The sequence below is a fragment of the Camelina sativa genome, chromosome 10 (assembly GCF_030686135.1).
Source record: "Camelina sativa cultivar CO46 ecotype springtype chromosome 10, ASM3068613v1".
NCBI lineage: Eukaryota > Viridiplantae > Streptophyta > Magnoliopsida > Brassicales > Brassicaceae > Camelina > Camelina sativa.
In genome coordinates this window covers 8,018,002-8,036,733 of record NC_141889.1, presented here as the reverse complement: position 1 = coordinate 8,036,733, position 18,732 = coordinate 8,018,002, and the positions used below count along the sequence as shown (strand labels likewise).

The 18,732-nt window shown below is 37.3% G+C and overlaps 3 protein-coding genes across 16 annotated transcripts; 1 reads left to right on the top strand and 2 right to left on the bottom strand.

Annotated features, from left to right (window-relative positions):
• The first annotated feature begins 100 nt into the window (after positions 1-100).
• On the top strand, positions 101-3,799 carry LOC104718009 (uncharacterized). 3 transcript variants are annotated; one of them, XM_087469359.1, is made up of 12 exons: positions 101-498; positions 727-827; positions 935-1,014; positions 1,111-1,198; positions 1,294-1,600; positions 1,705-1,759; positions 1,852-1,933; positions 2,097-2,177; positions 2,278-2,382; positions 2,466-2,509; positions 2,641-2,704; positions 3,442-3,799. In XM_087469359.1, exons 1-12 carry the CDS (start codon positions 285-287, stop codon positions 3,529-3,531), a joined length of 1,311 nt encoding a protein of 436 aa, XP_087325485.1. In that variant the 5' UTR covers positions 101-284; the 3' UTR covers positions 3,532-3,799. The 3 variants fall into 3 exon arrangements, 1 of the variants encoding a protein (XP_087325485.1); XR_015568577.1 differs by lacking the exon at positions 1,852-1,933 and having other exon boundaries at positions 129-498; positions 1,705-1,803; XR_015568576.1 differs by lacking the exons at positions 1,852-1,933; positions 3,442-3,799 and having other exon boundaries at positions 129-498; positions 1,705-1,803; positions 2,641-2,891.
• A 105-nt stretch (positions 3,800-3,904) lies between these two features.
• Positions 3,905-14,589, bottom strand: LOC104718008 (separase). 12 transcript variants are annotated; one of them, XM_087469356.1, is made up of 29 exons: positions 13,733-14,529; positions 13,425-13,605; positions 13,222-13,329; positions 12,885-13,019; positions 12,601-12,790; positions 12,327-12,519; positions 11,878-11,983; positions 11,638-11,763; positions 11,326-11,471; positions 11,178-11,236; positions 10,991-11,107; positions 10,588-10,809; positions 10,394-10,504; positions 10,141-10,275; positions 9,666-10,034; positions 9,488-9,577; positions 9,110-9,373; positions 8,907-9,030; positions 8,047-8,796; positions 7,404-7,635; positions 7,177-7,279; positions 6,876-7,073; positions 6,676-6,731; positions 6,361-6,590; positions 6,049-6,289; positions 5,490-5,901; positions 5,011-5,250; positions 4,843-4,930; positions 3,905-4,738 (listed from the first exon to the last, which is right to left on the bottom strand). In XM_087469356.1, exons 9-29 carry the CDS (start codon positions 11,360-11,362, stop codon positions 4,170-4,172), a joined length of 4,647 nt encoding a protein of 1,548 aa, XP_087325482.1. In that variant the 5' UTR covers positions 11,363-11,471; positions 11,638-11,763; positions 11,878-11,983; positions 12,327-12,519; positions 12,601-12,790; positions 12,885-13,019; positions 13,222-13,329; positions 13,425-13,605; positions 13,733-14,529; the 3' UTR covers positions 3,905-4,169. The 12 variants fall into 12 exon arrangements, 10 of the variants coding, with proteins under 10 accessions (XP_087325482.1, XP_087325477.1, XP_087325478.1 ...); XM_087469351.1 differs by having other exon boundaries at positions 11,178-11,209; positions 11,285-11,471; positions 12,327-12,790; positions 13,733-14,589; XM_087469352.1 differs by having other exon boundaries at positions 11,178-11,471; positions 13,733-14,589.
• A 607-nt stretch (positions 14,590-15,196) lies between these two features.
• On the bottom strand, positions 15,197-17,364 carry LOC104718006 (uncharacterized). The gene has a single exon (XM_010435658.2). It carries the CDS (start codon positions 17,142-17,144, stop codon positions 15,453-15,455), a length of 1,692 nt encoding a protein of 563 aa, XP_010433960.1. The 5' UTR covers positions 17,145-17,364; the 3' UTR covers positions 15,197-15,452.
• Positions 17,365-18,732: the final 1,368 nt, after the last annotated feature.

Here is an 18,732-nt window from a genome sequence, read left to right as displayed (position 1 = left end):
TCCGGTTTAGAAAAACCATACTAATTACGGTTTGATTTAGTTCCGGTTTGGTTTACTTCAAGATCAATTTTTTTGCTTTTCCTCGTCGCCCACCCAATACATATGCTCTTTTATATATTAAATAAGCCAAAGTCAGACTCCCAAATGCTCACTTTCTTGCTTTCCTTCTTTGGAGAAAAAATTGTTTCTTCTTCGATTTTGACTAGACGATTAAAAATCTCAAAGACGCACTTCTCGAATTCGAGGTGATCATCGTCGTCGTGAACCTTTCTCCGTCTTCTTCAATGGCGATCTATCATTCTCCTCCTGCTTCTCCGAAATCGGATCCTCCTCCTCCCGCGGAAGAGATGAAGAAGACGAATCAGGAATCGCAACTGAAGAAGAAGAACGAAACTCCGAGGCAAGTCTTTTACAAGACGAAGGAGATTGTGTATCGTGGACGATCGAAGCGTATCATTCTCCAAGACAAGAACGGACCATGTCCTCTCATTTCCATTTGTACGTTCATATATCTTCTCTCGATTTAATCTCTCGCTAGGGTTTTTGAATCTTTGATTAGGAGAACGGAATTGGAGAATGTAGGTTTTTGATTAGGGGTGAAATTGATGTTTTAGTAGTCGTTTCTTGGATTAGATCCGTGAGTTTTTTTTTTGTGTTCATCGTCGTTGTTCTTCTGTTTACAAGTTCTTGTTTGTGACTGTTATTAAGAATTGTTTTGTTTTACAGGTAATGTTCTTATCTTGAGAGAAGAAATGAATCTAGGTCTTGGCATTGTTGATGTATCTCAAGATGATTTGCTGAATCATGTGGCCGACGTACTCTGTGAAGTAATAATCCTTGACTTTTTTCTTCACTTCTTTCCTGTTTATGTTTCATTAGCCTCAGAACAGTGTTGAATGAGAGGATTAACTTCTAGTTTTGTTTCTCATGGCAGAGAAATGATTATGAGTGTATTGATGTTGAGCTCCTCAGACGCCTTGCTGATGGAATAAATGTCGATATTAATTTCGAGAGGTTAATCCTTTTTTTTTTTTTTTTTTTTGTTAATATGTTACAACTTTTTGTTTCATTATAATGTCTATATCATAATGTTTTTTTACTTGTTTGCAGCATTAAGGGTTTTGTGGTTACACCTGAGCTTGCTTTATTTGCAACACTTGGTATTCCTTTGTATCATGGATGGATAGTTGATCCTCAGGTGCATCATATTGATTGTTTTTATTATCTTTCAATATTTGTAGTTTTGGAATAGTTTTCAATATATGATTGCTTTTCCTCTGCTTATACCTCCAGGATTCGGAAATCGCTACTGCAATTGGAGGCAGAACTTATGATGCTTTGATGACTGAGCTTACTGCCTTGGATACACAAACTGTTAAGGCTCCAAGCTGTAAAAGTAGTGAGGAATGCTCTGTTGATTTTCCTGTGTCGGTTACTGCGTCTGCAGAGCATGGTAGATTGGGAAAGGGAGATATTGAAGAAGAAGAAGCCTTGTTAAGAGCCTTGACATTATCTGAAAAGGAAGCGCTTGGTGTTGATACTAACAGAGACGCAAATGAAGCAGAGGAGGCTGTGTCTGAATCCTCAGATGTAAATGAGGGTAAGCTCATCACACACATGCATTTTCATATCTATTGTGGATAAAGATAACTCCATACATTTCCTAAGTTGATCAAGAAAACTTCACCATGGTTGAATTTTCAGGTGAAGTGATCAAAAAATTCTTGGAAGATAATGCCAGTCAGTTAACTTGGGATGGGTGCGTGATTGTGTTGTTTGCTTACCAAGATTTTCTATCATTGGGTAAGACTGGTTATATCTTAATAATTATTGATCTTCCATTTCCTTTAGGCTCTTTAACTTGGAAGATGAGCTTAACGAAGATGAACTTTGTGTCTTGTACCGCAACGATCACTTCTCTACCATGATAAAGGTTATTTACTTATATGTTAAGATTTAGTGTTTTTTTTTTGTTACCGGTCTTTTGAATCGATAATCAGGAAGTGATTTCCCAAAGTGATTTCAACAGTTCATACATAATATCTTAGAAGGTTAATTCTAATTTCGATATTTTCTTTTGCTCTCTCATTTTGCAGCATGATGAAAAACTCTTTACTTTGGTTTCTGATCAAGGCTATCTGATGGAGCAAGACTTGGTTTGGGAGAGATTAAGTCAGGTATTTGAGAATTATGTATTAAGCTGTCCTTGTAAATAGAAGATGAATTTTTGCTATTTTCAAAGTCTCCTGATTGCAAATGGTTTGGTTTGGTTTTCAGATCAATGGCGACTCTGTCTTCATGACTGGTAACTTCTATGTCTTCAACCGTGACAGTTGCACAAGCCGAAAATGGGATCAACATCACGCAATTACTAAAACTGAGGTATGAACTCCTCCTGCTTCTGTTTTTTGCTATAATAGAACATGGCTTTTACTAATTTAGATCTTTTTTTTTGTCTTTCTCAGAATGTTATCCCCGGAATCAACAGTGAAGACAGTGATGATGATGAGTAAATATCTCTTACTTTATACTTTCTGATCTCTGAGGACTTAAAAGCCAATCTGTTTAGACTATTTCACCCTTTAATTCTACATCATAATCTTTTTAAGATTCTTAGTCTTTTTTCGTTTTTAATGGCAGTCTGGATCTTCAAGTGGCGAAGGAGTTGCAACGTCAAATTTGGGCTGGAGAGACTGGATCAGAGGTATAGGTGACTTTAATACTTGCAAGTCCTGATATATCATCTCAGAATATAAAACTTTCGTATAAAAGTGTAGAGAAAAATATAGAAACAGAACTCATTATCATATATACTCTGTTAGTTCTATAATAGCACATGTACATTCTGATGGCTTTCCCCAACATATAAAAAGAGAGAAACCTTTATGCCATTTTATCTTTCTTTTGTTTCCCCACTTCTATTTGTCCTTTGTTATGTTTGTCCATGAACATGACCGAGGACCTCTTCTGCAGTATGCTCTTGTGTACCAAACAGCTATACCCTTTCAAAACCTTTAAGAAGAATTACCTCAAAAGTAAGATGCCAAAAAAAGTAAAATGTAACAAGACCTAACAAAAGGAAAAGGTAAAAGCATATTGTTTATATGCGTTTTTACTGAATACAATATCGATGATGAAAACATTTAACCAAATTCACACCACATTATGTATAGCATGGTGACAGAAATATAGCTTAAAAAGAGTGAAAGCAGTAACCATGCACCCAATACGATTTACTCTTGGGTAAATATATGGGACGACTGCAATACCAATCAAGAAAAAATCATAATACTGTAATCGCAAAAACACTCAAAATTTATTTGAAACCACCAGATGTTAGTGTAAATGGTACATCTTTTACAATTGAAACTGTGTCAAATTAAGTGAAACAGTTTAAAGGATGGATAGGATGTGTAATAATTGTGTGATATATCTCTTCAGGTACCAGTAACAACCCTCAAGCACATATCTTCTTCATTACAAAGATTGAAAGAATTCCTAATATGGCAAATGGAGAATCCTGTAATATAACTCATGAAGCATTGTCCCCTTACCACTTCTGCGTATGTCTTTCTTTATCTTACTACAGCTTTTTTTTATTTTATTGGCTTTACATAAATGTTTTAAGAGTAACCAGCAATCAGAGCTTTTTGAATTTGATGGTTTGTTTCTCTTTTGTAATTTATTTTGGTCATATGTTAGTATGTTAGTCTTACAGATGTAAATTATTCAATTAAAATAGAATCGGTTTATATATGTTTGAGAATACTTTTTTACAGTGGAATCAGTTCTGTTAACAGTTTGGAATGCCCTCTTTCCTTTATGCAAAGATAGAAAACAAAAATTATATTCATGTCAAAATGATGATATAACATGAACAAGTAATGTCTGAAATACGCAGATATTGATCGTAAATTACTAACACTTTTATAACATAAAATTCGAAGGATGTGCACCATGTGATTTCTTTTTACAATTTGTTATATAAAAGAAGGGATGAATACATATATCTCTAGAGTCTCTTTTCTTCTCTTCTCTTGTGTTGTCATATGATCCTATGATTTAAAAGTCCTAACTCCTAAATATATATCCCTCAAAATCGTTATATGACCAGACAATGAGGATTCCAAGTTAAGAACGGACTTATTAGGAAATGCTCTCTAACCAAACTAACACGATGAAGAAGGAAGAAGAGAATCGATTCCTTTTTTCCTTGTGATACCTGTTGGTACACCATAACAGACCGGTGCAGCCCCAATCAAGTGTTGCAAGGTGCACGCATCTCGAGCTGCGGCTATAAATGAACCGATTTTACGTCTCTGCTTGTGGTTGCACTCAATCTTCTTCCCTGACCCATCATCAACATTTGATGGAGCTGGCTTGTTCCGCGAAGAAGGTTTCCTTGACTTCTTGGTGGTGTTGTTTCCTTTTAGATTCATGGCTGCGAGTTCATTAGCTAATGACTCACACTGGCTACACCCACCCTCTGATGAGGAATCTGACCTCTCTTGCAACCATGCTTCCAACAACGCTTTCCCAAACCGATCAATGTCTCGGTCTGTTACGTCCCATAAAGTCGCCACAATGGCTGGAGATCCACCTAGGAGATATGAGAGTGGTATGCCTTCTGGAATGTAACTGCCTTTTAGCCATAGTGAACCACTACTGCATCCCATTAAGAAAGTTGCAGAACAGTTATCTAGCTTCTCTATTTCACGCTTCGGTATATACTGTGCTCCTGCCGTATCATGAAAGGTAGAGGATCTTTTAGAAATCAATCTCAAGTAAACGAAGATTGCACCAAAAACGGTTAATAAATCCAAAGTGCTAGAAGAATCATACCACTTCCATGACCAAAGTAAAGAAAGAGATCATGATTTTCTAATGCTTCTGTCAACTCTGTAGCACTTGGTTCTGATCCAGCTTTCCCCTGAAAGTATACACAATCATGGAAGTTTGAAAACAAAGCATCACAATAAGGTTTGGTATAAGTATGCTTTTGTATGTTACCTCAAAGTTTTGATCTCTGAACCAACTCTCAAACATGTCTTGTGTTTCGGGGAGATCACCACCAGGATTCAACAAGTAAAATGAATCTAGCGGATCTATAAGGGGGAAGGAATCAAGATGAGGTCTTGCTGGCTCTCCTTGGAGACTGCGCTTCTTTAGCACAGCAGATATGCAACCTACAGAAGGCATGCGGTACACCTCTTGTTTCCTTAGTATTGGAATATTCTCCCAAGGAAGCATCTAAGCAAAATCAGAAGGTTAGTTAAATTTGCATTAACAGCTTAAACATCAGATCAACCTGAAAACCAATAGCTTAAAATTTCATATTCATCGAATCCAATATTTTATATCATGCAAGAATTAGCAGCAGTCTTCACGAAAAGGATCTATGTTTTTCATCAAGAATCGCGATGGATAAACCAACTAGTCAAACTTTCTAATTCATGTGCAGGAAAATGATAAGGATATAATTGACGAACCTGAACCTCGGGATCTAACACAAGAATGATAGGTTCTCTGTTTTCATGTTCGTCTTGTTGCCCTAGTTTGGCTGCTGCGTCATGGATCAGTTTTAAGGCCAATTCATGTCTACTTTCAGATATATTAGATGCAGCAGTAGGAGTTTTACAGCTATCTTCTTCGTAAAGATATCCCCCTCTACCCACATAGCAACCATTTCTTAAAGAAAGCTGAGCAACACATGCTTCTCCTTTTAAGTTTTCCGTACCACCACCAAGAATAACTTTCAAAAGCATCTCATTTACTTCCATTTTGCACTTGGACTTGAGATTATTTACCAGCTTTTTCTGCACTGAGTCAGGCAATTTGTAGTTCGACCATTCTCCAAGAAGCAGACACCTCCAGGGACCCAGCCAGGAAGCTTCTAGATTCCTAGAACAAAAAAATGGTTATCTGATGTTGTTTACACACATGCAGACCCTTACCCAGTTTTCGATTCAGAAGATGGATCAAAACAAAGTCCTTTAATTGTAAAATAGACAGATATGTGCACGTGTTATAAAAAGAGAGCCATCATACCTTAGAAATATTCCCAGGCGATGATCAAGTTTCTTTCTCTTTTTCCACCACAGACATCTACTCTCTGTTGTGTCTTCTCTAGGAGTAGAAGATGATGCGTAGCTTTCCTCCAATATTGATTTAAATGCTGGAGCTACCTCATCAACCACGGTGGCACCCCATGGACAAAGCCAGGGCCCTTTTAAACTCTCGACTTGAGTCGCTTTCGTAGAGCTAAGATTTGCACTGTCATCTGACATGTCTAGTGAATCAATGAGATCGTGAGTACAAAATATAAACACCATTGATCAACAAATATGGAGTTCATATTACCTTCTAAAATCGAATCTACAGGTAGAAGTGTGGCAACCGGTTGGCTTTCTGGGTTTAGGCGTGATATGAGCACCCAGGCACAAACAGGTGAACGAATGTGCATTAGCTCCTGTAACAGTTGGTTTAAAGCACCTCCAAGCAAACTAATGCAGATGATTGTAGAGCTTGGAAGATTGATGAAAAATTCTCTAGCAAATTGTACAAGATCTTCAGTACGCTCAGGAGCAAGCCTACAATGGCGAGTAAGGAGATACAGAGTCAGCCAACAGAAAATTATAAAGCATGTCTGGTTGCTTAAGTTAAATTATCTTATACCTGGGTAAGTCCAAATCCTCAGGAACCATGCAGCTCGAGCAAGTAGCCTCTGTGCACTGAAAATAAAAGCTGTCAGATAGAAGATGAAACACCTACTTTGAAAAAAGCAATCAATAACTACGTCAAAATATCATCAATAACACCGAGGTCAATCCACAAATTGAGAAGCTGAAAAAACTTATCCGACCTACTTCAGTTACCTCTTTATTTGAGAGGCACCGTGATTTGTGTTTTCCGCTCAGACTTGAAATGAAATGGTAACTGATATGGGTACCAAGCGAGGCTTGATGGAAAAATGAGACCCAATGACTTGCTGATAGCTCATTTCCATCATATTCGAATGAGAATTCAGCACTCGATGAAGAAAGCAGATATAAAGAGGCAAGCAATCTTGAAACCTATGAGGGACAAAAAAAACAGTTTTATACCAAACAACAATGATTTTAAGATTGAAGCAAAATAGGCAAGGACAGGTTACTGTTGAACAACCCAAGCTTTTACCTTTTGAAATAATATTGGAACCTCTCTGCTGAGTACAAATGCTAACATTAACCATGACACCAGTTTTGTGAAAGGAATATGAGACAGATCACAGCAAACAGACCTATTAAAGGTAAAAAGGTTAAGAAGGATGATAAGTACACAGTTCTAAAGAGTATACCTAATCAATTTAGCATATGATGTTTTACATGGCCAAGTGGTATACAACCGATATATGTCTCACATACCTACTCTCCCTGCAGTGGTAATTCCGCAAATTCAACCAGCACAAGTTGTATAGTATTACTGCACGATCAACAGCGAATACATCTCTTGCAACTTCTTTCCTAATAAACTCCAGCAGCTGAATGACAGAAGGCTGGTTGTGGCTGGACCAGTTGCTTTTAAATAAAACAGAGATACTATGCAGTAAAGCCTCATGAGCTAGATGAACTCTACCAGAGTCTGCCAAACATTTTCCTGAATTGGAAAACTAAAACTGTAAGCAGAGATACTCATCTTCTAGCAAAGATTCATATGTGAGACGTGTATATACCATGTGTGTGTGTTTTAAGAGAATAAACAAATGAATAGCCAACACAATTTTCATGAACTACATGAGAATGGTCAGAACATAAAACAAAAGCATGGAAAGGGAGAATATGATCAAACTCATTTGGCCTCGAAACTCACTCAAGGGTTTTCATACCCATTACTTTTTTTATCGACAATGGATGAATCAAAAGGTTACTGGATCTCAGTTGTCATCTAAACTATTAACTATTAAGCTATTAGGTTGTTTCAACAGGAAAATGTCAAAAGGCTAACTTCATATGCATGCATGCAATTTGACTATTTGAGTGAGCAGATGCATAAGGAATTAGAGCATACCAAGGCTAACAAGTATTGAGGACGCAAGCTTCCTATGGCAGAGTTCCCATTTCAAACTAACTAAATTGTTGAGAGACCCAGATCCTGTTGCCTCTTCGGAGAGGCACTGCTGACATTTTTCTTTGTAGCAAATGCAAAAGCCAAGGACTGCATTTTTTGTGTCCAAGAACACCCTTTCACCCCTAGTACCATCAGATCTATCACAGAAATTAGAGTTATTTGACATAACTTCAGGCACATTGGAAAGGTTTTGGCATTGCTCTTTAAGTGACTGACGCATAGATCGAGTCAACCTTGACGTTGGCTCAGATATCAAATCCTTGTCCTTTGACAAACAAGTTGGGATAGCTCTTCGACCCCTTCTGGAGGCTCTGTTTCCTGTTGGCTCCTTTATATTGAGTTTTGTTTTACTTAATTTATGTCCTAAAACTTCCCCTCCATTTCTATCAATCACTATTTCCTCAGCAATTTCTTCCCCATGTGATCTGATGCAGCTTTTCCATGCTGAGCAACAGACTTTTCCCAGGGCAGTACTAAACAAGCTTTCAGCATGCAAGAAGCCATCTGTCTGGGAAGCTCTATCAATTTTTTTCCGAGATATGTCTCCAAGTTGTTTATCCAATGTAACTTCCAACTTCAGTTTGCACTTGACGCACGAAAAATCTCGCTGATTAGCAATTAATATCTCCTTTGCATTTTGGAGTTCCTTTTCTGCCAGACCCAGACACTGCTTTTTGTGGTAAAGATTTCCTTGAGAAATTAAAGAAGAAAGAAAACAAATCAAGCAGCTTATTAACAAAATGATTAAGGAAACCTAAAAGAAAAGACTATACCCATTGAATAAAGGAGTAGTTTCATACCTAAGGCAGAAGAAAATGCAACTGCAAAATGGAATAGACTTTGCGAGCATGAAATGGCTTTTCCCCATGATAGACTGGTTTCTGCCTCCAGTCCATTCCCTATTAGATCATTAAGAATTCCAACCTGCACATTTGACACCAAATTGAGAAACAGAGAACTGATGGGACCCAGCTAGACTAGAAAGTTTGAACAGAAACAGAACCTGAAGGGTGCTTTCCAAATAACATTGGAGTACACTCCAAGGACTTAGGTAGCAGCAATTGACGTCCCAGAGAAAACTTCCACATGGCCAAAAATCAGTTGCTACCCATCCGTAGACTTGGAAGTTTTTTATGCCAAAAGTCCGTATCTTTGATATTTTTCCAGCGTCGTTGTGTTTTTCGAACTGCTTCTCAGCTGAATACTTAAATTTCTGGTGAAATATAAGAGTCCGTATCCTATAGGCTTCTTTTGCATATGAAAGAGCCTGTAAGAGAAAATGGTTGACCATCAACTCAAGAGATTATAACAATGAAACTGGCAGTAATTCACAATCAAACTTTTGAGGCAATAGATGTAATATATGTATAAACTACGTTACCTCAGAAAGTTTTCCAAATGATATGAGCCTTTCACAGAGATCATAATAGAGATATGCAGCTACAAAAGATGAAGTACCAGAGAGTGAAGCCTGCAATGACATTCATTAGCAAAATTTGGATGATCCCCATAGATATTGTTTTGAGAGGACAAAACTTCACATGAGTTAACTTTCTTACACTTGAAATGAGTTCTGAAGCTGCATCTTTAATATCATCAGTTGTGATGTCTGATTGAAAGGGGGCTTCATCTTTATTGGAGGCACGCAAGAAATTATTATGTAAATCATGGAAGTTCTGCTGGAACCCAATTAACTTTGCTTTTGAATCTTTCAAGCAATCTATCCAGAAATTAATGCATGTAGATTTGTCACCACAATTCTCTGATAAGGTACGGATAAAGGTATCACTTATGGGGGAAAGGCATAAGGCATGACTAAGCCTTCTACATTCCCACAGCATTGCAAGGCAGACCTCCAATTTGACATTCTTCCACTTAAACAATCTGAAAATCAGCTGGTATATATGATGATGGAGCTCTGTACATCCCTGGAGATGGAAAAAAAGTATCAATGGCCAGATAGATATGAAGAACGCACTATAAAGTATGCCACTCAAAAAACATAGTGCAGCTAGATAATAGGAAAAATGTTACCTTCACTGACATCAAATCAATCATATTATACAGTAACGGAATTATGTTGTCTGTCGGTAGACTGTCCCCACTATCATCTAGGCTAAGAATCCTCAGCCAGAGATTTAGTGAAGTTCTAATATCTTGAAAAACTTTCTGCGCAAAAGGGACGAGGCAAAATGTTTCAAGAAAGATAAAGTAAACAGTGAAACACAATTCACCAACTGAAAGATAAACTGTCAATGATTAGAAGCTATGCAATACGCATTTGCACCTTCGAGTTTGGCTCAGCTTCCTGGGTACAGAAAGCCCTCAAGCAATACGCAATAGGTAACATGTGAGAAGATGGAGTACCCTCTTTGTTTGGCCCATGATGTACCTCATCCTGCTTTCAGACAATACGAAATTTGTTCACTAAATATACAAGCCATTATGAGCTATTAATTGTGAAGGTACTAAGACATATACCAATATAGAGATTGCTTCTGACAGTAAACCAATGCACTCATTTAGATGTTCAGTTCCAGATGTCCTTGTCATTCGTGCTTTCCATATTAAGATTCTTGCTCTCTCTGTATGCATATCCTCAGTGACATAAACATCGTTCAAAAGGATATCTGCTATCGTGATTCGCGTTACTTGACCTAGATTTGAACTTAATGAGAACATTTTTTCATAGGCAAGAAGCTCCTGCAAGCATTTATAGAAAAGAGAAGATAAAAATAAAAACAAATCAGGATTACCAATTTTATAGGTAAAGTACATTCACCAATCAAGTATCCAACGGACTTTCTAGTAGCATTCCCCGTCAAGTTAGAAAATGCTCAAACTTTTATTCAAACATTAACTGAAAGGTTGTTAGGATCCCAACCTGCTCTAGGATTTTTCCGATACCACGCTTTGACTTTTGTGGAGAAGATAATAACAGTGAGTACAAAGTTGTACAAGAATCAGCCGCATCCAGATTCGTGTAACATTCCCGTTCTATCTGTTGATAGCACAGACTCAGATACTTGTACTTCAAAAATTCGTATAAATGTACTTCATCAAAAATTTACCTTAACCCACTGCTTAACAATTGCCTCAGGGCCTGGTAACCTTCTAATCAGATGTTCAGCTGACAACCAATTTTCTAGAATATGAACAATACTCTGTCTAATCTTACATTTGCTACATTGCTGGAGTATATCCAGGTAGAATGCACACCTCTTACATGCTTCCCCCACAAAATCCATAATGGCATCTTCTGACAAGACAGTATCAGATGAACTAGACTGATTTACAAACATCTGACAATGTAGTTCAACACATCTCCATGATGCCTTGGAATTCAGCTCAAGCGCCTCACAAGCCTGCAAAGTAGAACACTAACTCTATAAAATGTACCATGAGGAAAAGAAGTAAAAGAATGTATCATTTAGATGCATAGGTCCGCACAAGTAAAGCAAAACCAGTTTTTTTATTCTAGTCTTGTTTGCATAGAAAAATTTATAAGACGCTAAAAAGCATGTACTCCACCTTATTTAGCTCCTTATCTCTGTACAATACGATACCAATATTGTAAAGCGTCGCAATTAGATACTTGAGTTCTTGAGATCGGATCCATGGACTGGCAATTACAACTTCAACTACATGGGCACTGATCTGAAAAGAAAGATGTTCGATTACTAAGTTAGATTTATGATTGATCGCATGTTCAGGAAATTGAACAAAAAAAAAAATCCATTGATTCGTATGCACTGCACATTAATACCAAACCTCCACTTTAAGCTGGGTTCTCAATGAGACAATGAAAGCACCCATAGCCACGTTTAACAAAACTTTGTTATTGTCAGTTTCTCTATCTCCCTTGTCAGACGTGCATCTAAGAAGTGGGCACAAGAGATGTGAGAGATGCATTCAACCCACAAAAGATGATTTCACAAAAGAATTGATATAGTTTCCACTTTCTATGTGCACTGAAAATTTAGACATCATCTCACCTGCCAATGCTTTGCATATAACCATGATAACAATATATTGAAAAAACTGGTGACAAAAAGATGCTTTTACAGTTGCATAAAACCTACAATTTAAAAGAACTATCTTCTGAAATCCACCCAAATATATTCACTATGTGATAAGCAAAAACTATCTTCTGATGATCAGCACGACTCTGACTAAAAGCTACAGAATATAGCATAAGGGACAGATAATGATCACCTTACCTTTGAAGGAAGAGACAGCCATCACAAAATTGGAGAAAGGCATCGTGAATAGTAGTTAGATGAGCAGAAGCGCAGGGCATTTCTCTCTTCAACACAATTTTTCTTTTCACTGAATATATCAAGTCTGCAAGCGGTTGGCACAAGAATTTCAAGGCATCTAAGTATTCTGGCCGACAAGTCTTCTCGTTCCTGTCTATACAGCTATCATGTCTTTTATTGTTGTAGTTCTTATTTCCACCAATCAATGATGAACCAGTCCGATTACCCACTTTACCTGAGTAACTATCAACCATGCCGAGTAAAGAAGCTAAGCTTTGCCATCTGGCATCATCATCAAACAAAGCTTGAATCTTCCAATCATTTGTTGCATCTTTATCCTTACTTTCTCCGAGCTTGGAATCGCAAACCGTGATGGACAACCCAGTCGAATACAGTCTAAGAACCAGATTAAGTTGGGGTATTGCCTGCCAAGCAGTCAATTTGTAAATTTAACTCATACACCAGGATAAATCATGAATAAGTTAAGGGAAGTTTACATGCCTAGGAGAGTAAAACTACCTCTACGAAAATAGCTGCCATCTCATTTAATTTATTTGAAACTTTTGCACAGTACATGTCTCCTGCTGCTCGAAACTTGTGAGCGCAATAAGCGACTAGGTCATAAAATTCCATTAAATTCTCATTACTTTCATCCTGAAAAAGAAGCAGTGTTATAAGGCATTGCAAGTTTACGGTAGAACATCAACTGAGAAGCTAGCAGAAACCTAAAGTCATCCAATCTAGCAACAGATAAAGGAGCAGGACACACCAGAATGTATGGAAAAAAATTCGTGGAAATAGTTACTCGATGTACACAAGACGGTAGATAATTAAGATGCAAGGAAATCGTGCAAACCTCAAATTGACAAGTTAAGCTGCGCAACAAAGCCATTGAAATGTCAATGGTCACTGACATTTTTCTATACTTCAATCCGAACAGAACAGAAAGCACCTCGCGAGCAAACTGGAAACAGGGAACAGATTTAACTAGCTATTAGATGACAGCATGTAAAAGAAAAGGAGCAACAAGAAAGAAAGACATCAAAGGACAAAAGCAACCTTATAAATCCGATCTTTTGACAATGCAGACTTATAATGTTCTTTCACAGTTAAGTCGCAGAAAGACAGCACCAAATCCTCATCGAAATGTTCAGCCTCTTTAACCAAGGAAACAGCACATTTACCCATATATGTTATGATCCCTCTCTGCAACTTTTCACTCGCCTTAGCATCTAAGACCCTACACAGTACCAAAATTTCAGGCTGTGCTATCTGGTTGAAAGAAAAATTCAACTTACTGGTGCAAAAATGGAAGCAGCATTGATCTAATAATCAAAGAAGAGAAAGTTAAATAAACCCAAACTGACCTAAACCAGGGTCTAACCTCCTCGACCAAAAGAAGTACTTTCCTACACCGCTTATCTGCTAAGTGCTGACCCATCGCCACAGCCTTAATGATGGCATTCACCGCATCAACAACGACCAAAGCCAGCTCCGCCTCACCATCCTGAACCTCAGGTAACAACCGGCACTTCCGGGATTTGAAATCAGAGCCGCCTTTAAGCTTCTCCAGAACCGTAAACCCTTCAGTATACACATTCTCATACAAACCCCAAACATCGAGACAAAAAATCATCCGCAGCCTCTGAGACTGAACCGTATGAGGCTTACAAGCTAACTGCGCGGAGACCAACTCTAAGCAATCGACGCAAAGCTCGTAAACACGGAACAAACCCAAGGCGGATTCGCGAGCTCCGTCATCAGATTTGGCGACGGAGAGGCGTTTCGGCAGCAGCGACATCGATTTGTTGAGGAAAGGAAGGAATTGCTTAGCTAGGGCTCGAACGGTGGTTGCTCTGTCTTGTTTTTTATTCCGGGAAGTTGTTGATGATAGAGTAGAGAAAGGTTTAAGGTAATCGGAGAAAGAGGAGAAGACATCGTCGCCGGCGTCGGAGGAGGAGTCGATGAGTGAGAGAATACGGAGGTCGTCAGCGGACGCCATTGATTTCAAAAAAAAAATTAGAATTCCCGCTGATTGAAGAAGATGCTCATTCCTCTAGGTCTACTCTAGTCACTCTCTCTTCCTTGTAATTTCAAAATCTCAGTCGCCGTGAAGAATCGTAGTGAAGAAGACAGTTGATTTTAATCTGAAATTGAAAATTATAATCAGAACTCTAAAACTGTTTTGTGTAATTTATTTTGAAAATGTTTCGGAATTTTTTACAAGTTTTAGAAATTAGAAGAACCCTAAACGGCTTTTTAAAACACCTTCTAGATGTTCTCTCTCGCGGTTTTTAGTGGGCTTGTATATAATATTTAAAAAGCCCACTCTACTTTTACAAGGCCCTTTCTGTTGAAGGAGGTTTTGCAATCAAGTAAAAGTAAATATCGTAGATGATAGTTTTGTATATTGATATTGGCATATTGCTTACTTAATTTTTTATATGATATTTTTTCTTCATTAATAATTATGATAATCCTATGTTTATTAATGTGATTTTAGTTAATTTTAAAACTTTTTTATATGGGTTATGACATGTATAATAGGTTTGTATTAATATTGTGTTGTTATATCACAATCCAAACTCAAACACTTATTGAGAACGTCTTTTCTGGGCAAGCTTCGTCCATGGACAAAACTATAGTATCCAAAATTAAGGTACTCGTACTACCTTAACTACAGTAGTACAGTGTAATACATTTGTCGGACACGTTTTGATTGACAGCAAATAGTATTTCATATTTTAGCTCGGTTTAATTTTATATCTAAAATATTTTGTTAAATAATTTCTGCAATGTCAATTATAAGTAACGTATTCAAATCTTTCAAAAGTTACTAATTTGTTCACCTTTTATTAAAAGTAAAAAAAAAAAAAAAAAAGTGCGTTTGATTTTGGTTTTTGTCAAATCAAACCGAAACCAAGTTGAATATGTACCCACCAATATAAAACAAACTAAACCAACCCAAAGAAAAAAAATCTAGCTTAGTGCCTAAACCGAAATCCAAATCCGAAAATGTTCAACCATAGGTTAAGAATTGAACCAAGCGGATTAAGATTATACGGTTCACACAAATTAACGCAATAATCAATCATTGGTTTTTTTCTCAAGAGCTTTTTTTCTCCACTTCTCTTTCTCAACAAAATCAGCATCCAAGAACCTAGACACAAACTCCCAAACCTTAAAAACATCCTCAAAATTCGTCATAAATCCTAACCTAACACTCACCACCGACAATCTCAAACTCATAGCTTCATCGCTTCTTCTCTTGTTCCCAATCCTAATCTTGTGCAAATACGCACATCGCAAACCAACCTTCTCCCTCTCCGCAAGCCTCTCCACCACCAAAGGATCAACCTTTTCACCTTGCCAGTCGAAAACGTTGAACGAAATCGACGACCCTCGACTCAGTTTCGTCTTTGGTCCGTAGATTTTGACTAAAGGCATCTCATTTTGATGAGAGCCTGGATGTTGAAGAGTCATCAAGGCTCGTATAAGCCATAAAGTCAACGACTTTGACCTTCTACTGATTAGTATTAGTCCCAAAGAATCTGCGTGATCCAATCCTCGAAACTCAATCATTGCTTTATTATCTTGTTCATTCGATGATGATCCGATTTCGATTATCTCATTGCCACCAGAAGTAGACGCCGCTTTGTGGTCCACATGGGTAGTTTCGTCATTTTGTTCAGAATACTCTGTTTTCCATTTCCGAGATGGTTCTGCTTTTACGGCCGTGAGATTCGCCGGATTTGTTGGTTCTTCCGACAAAGCTGGAGAGCTAGATTTCTTAACGAACAAGCAACCGAAACCGGAAGGATCGTCTTGACCTAAAATCTCTGTAAAAGAACAGATGAGGAAATCTGGTTGGAACAGAGAAAGCCCTAAAGTCTCCATGTCTTTAGAACCTAAAGCAGAGGTGTCTAGCAACACATGCCATTCGTTTTCGTGAGCTAGACTCATCCATGAGTAAGAATACGAAGCTCCTGTTACTAGAGATTGAAGTGGAAACACAAAGAGCCCTCTTTTGCCTCCCCCTCTTCTCTTCCCTCTCGTGATTCGTCTCTTCAACTTCTCCGAGTTGATTTCAGTGCTCGGCCATGAAAACTCGGCAGATTCGGGCTTTACACCCTTTTTCTCTGAGATTCTAATCATTTCTTCTACTGCTTCGTCTTCGTAGTTGTAGACAGTGAGAAGGTTAGGATTTGTTTTGAAAGAGTAGAGTTCTGCTACAATCTTGAAAGCAGAGGAACGGTCTTGAGTTAGAATCATATGATATTCGGATTCTTCAAGATTCATAAAACCTGTGAGTCTTCTCCTCATCCTCAACTGAAACTGAGATTCTTCTTCGCTCGCAAATGTTATCAGTTCTTTACCGGAACCGACTTGCTTGCAAGACAAGTTAAGTAGAGAAGGAGGATTCAAATCGGACTCTGATTCTGAGATTCGGCGAAACTGGGAGTAAGAGAACAAAGGTTGTTGCTGACCAAACACATGGGGAGAGGAAGAGAGGTTTTGGTAATCAGTAGATCGGAGATGGTCGGCTTGATTCGTCTGCAAGTAATCTGGGAAAGCTGTGATGAGATCGTAGAAAGATGTACGGAGACGTGGAAGAGATTCTTGGCTCGTGAATTTGGTGTCTCGAGTTAGTAAAGAAGCTCCTGTTGTGATTACTGAGAACTCGAGCTCTTCTGGTTTCTCAGATACTGAATGAGATGAGAATGGTGATGAACAGCAGCCATTGAAGCAAGCTTCTTGTATGAAGTGTGAATTCTTCATCTTTTTTTTTTTTGTTTTCCCCTCTCTCTCTCCTCTGTTGCTCTGTTTTTTTGTCCGGAGAAAAGAGGAAGGAGTGACTTGAGAGAACGTTGAAGTCAATGAGATTTAAAAAAAAAATGAGAAATTGGGTCTTTAGAAAAATAATTGTGCTGTCGTAATCTAATTGCAATGCATAGTCAATCAAAAGAAAAGTTGCTGTTCTTTGGAGAGAAGGAGACTCGTACCAAAATTTTGCTTCTGATTGATAGTAGTCAATTTATAAAACATAACAATAATGTATAGAAAGAATATTATGGTAGTTAGGTAAGTATATTAAGCTCACGTTGAAGGTTGAACAGAGTTGACTTCTGTCTCTTTATTGGCTTATACTACTCCATTTGATTAGTGTAATGGTAATGAGAATTGTAAAATATGTTGCTAAAGAAAAAACAAACAAGCAATCGAAGAGATTTATTAGTTTACGAATGAAATGGTTGGCCAGATGTTTTATTGACCAATGACCACTAAAATTATATCCATGAAAATGGGGTCCAAGTGAAAATATAATTTTTTTGGCCTACTACTTTTTAATGTTTCTTATAACGATGTATTGGACTAATCTGTTTTTTTTTTGGTTGTTGTTAAAATATACTTAGGGGATGTATTCAAACCATGATTTTGGAGAATTTGATGAGATTTAGGAAATTTAGAATTTTGATAGATTTTAGGGAAATTCATATGATTTTCTGTAAAATTCTTTCAAATCCCACCTAAAACCATGAGATTTAGATTATTGTATTTTTAACTAACCAAATCCTCAAAAATCCTCCAGAATCCTAAAAATTATTAAAATCCTAATCCACAAAACTGTTTTGAATAATAGTGGATTTTAAAGTAAATTTTTAAATCATCAGTTCAATAACAGTGGATTTTAATAGATTTTAAAGTACATTTTTTGAATCATCAGTTCAATAACAATGAATTTTAATAGACTTTTTAAAATTCATGATTGAATAACATAGAATTTGTAAATTTCACACAAATCACTTAAAATGTCAAAGTGAATACACCCCTAAATCACTTGTGCAATAAGAGACTTCCTAACTGAAATAATATGTTACTATCAAGATTTTATTCCTTAATGCTAATCATGTTTCATTTGTTTTGTAACATCCTTTCAAAAAGAATGCGAAAGTAGATGGCAACTTCATCATTTCATGAATCATGCACGTAGAAGTAGAACCTCGAGGGCGACGCGCTTTGGACTTGGTCAATATTATATCTTCTTATTCTTCTTCATCTCGTGTTTACACTACACTTTAATCATTAATGTCTTTACACTCATCACAATCAGACATGGAATGTATGTGTGTGCGTTTATCCATATTATACGTGTCCATGTATATATCATCCACTCCTGACTCCACTACATGGGTGTGTCGATGTTGGGTGGTACAAATTGCTTTTTTTATAACTAGTGTTTGGTTAATTATAGAAAGATAAATAAAAACTTGTGGTTTGTGTTAGTGTTTTGTATATATCTTCATTTGCACTTTTAAACCAATTTGCATAATGCATTGCATATTATTGATAGAAAGAAAAAAAGTGA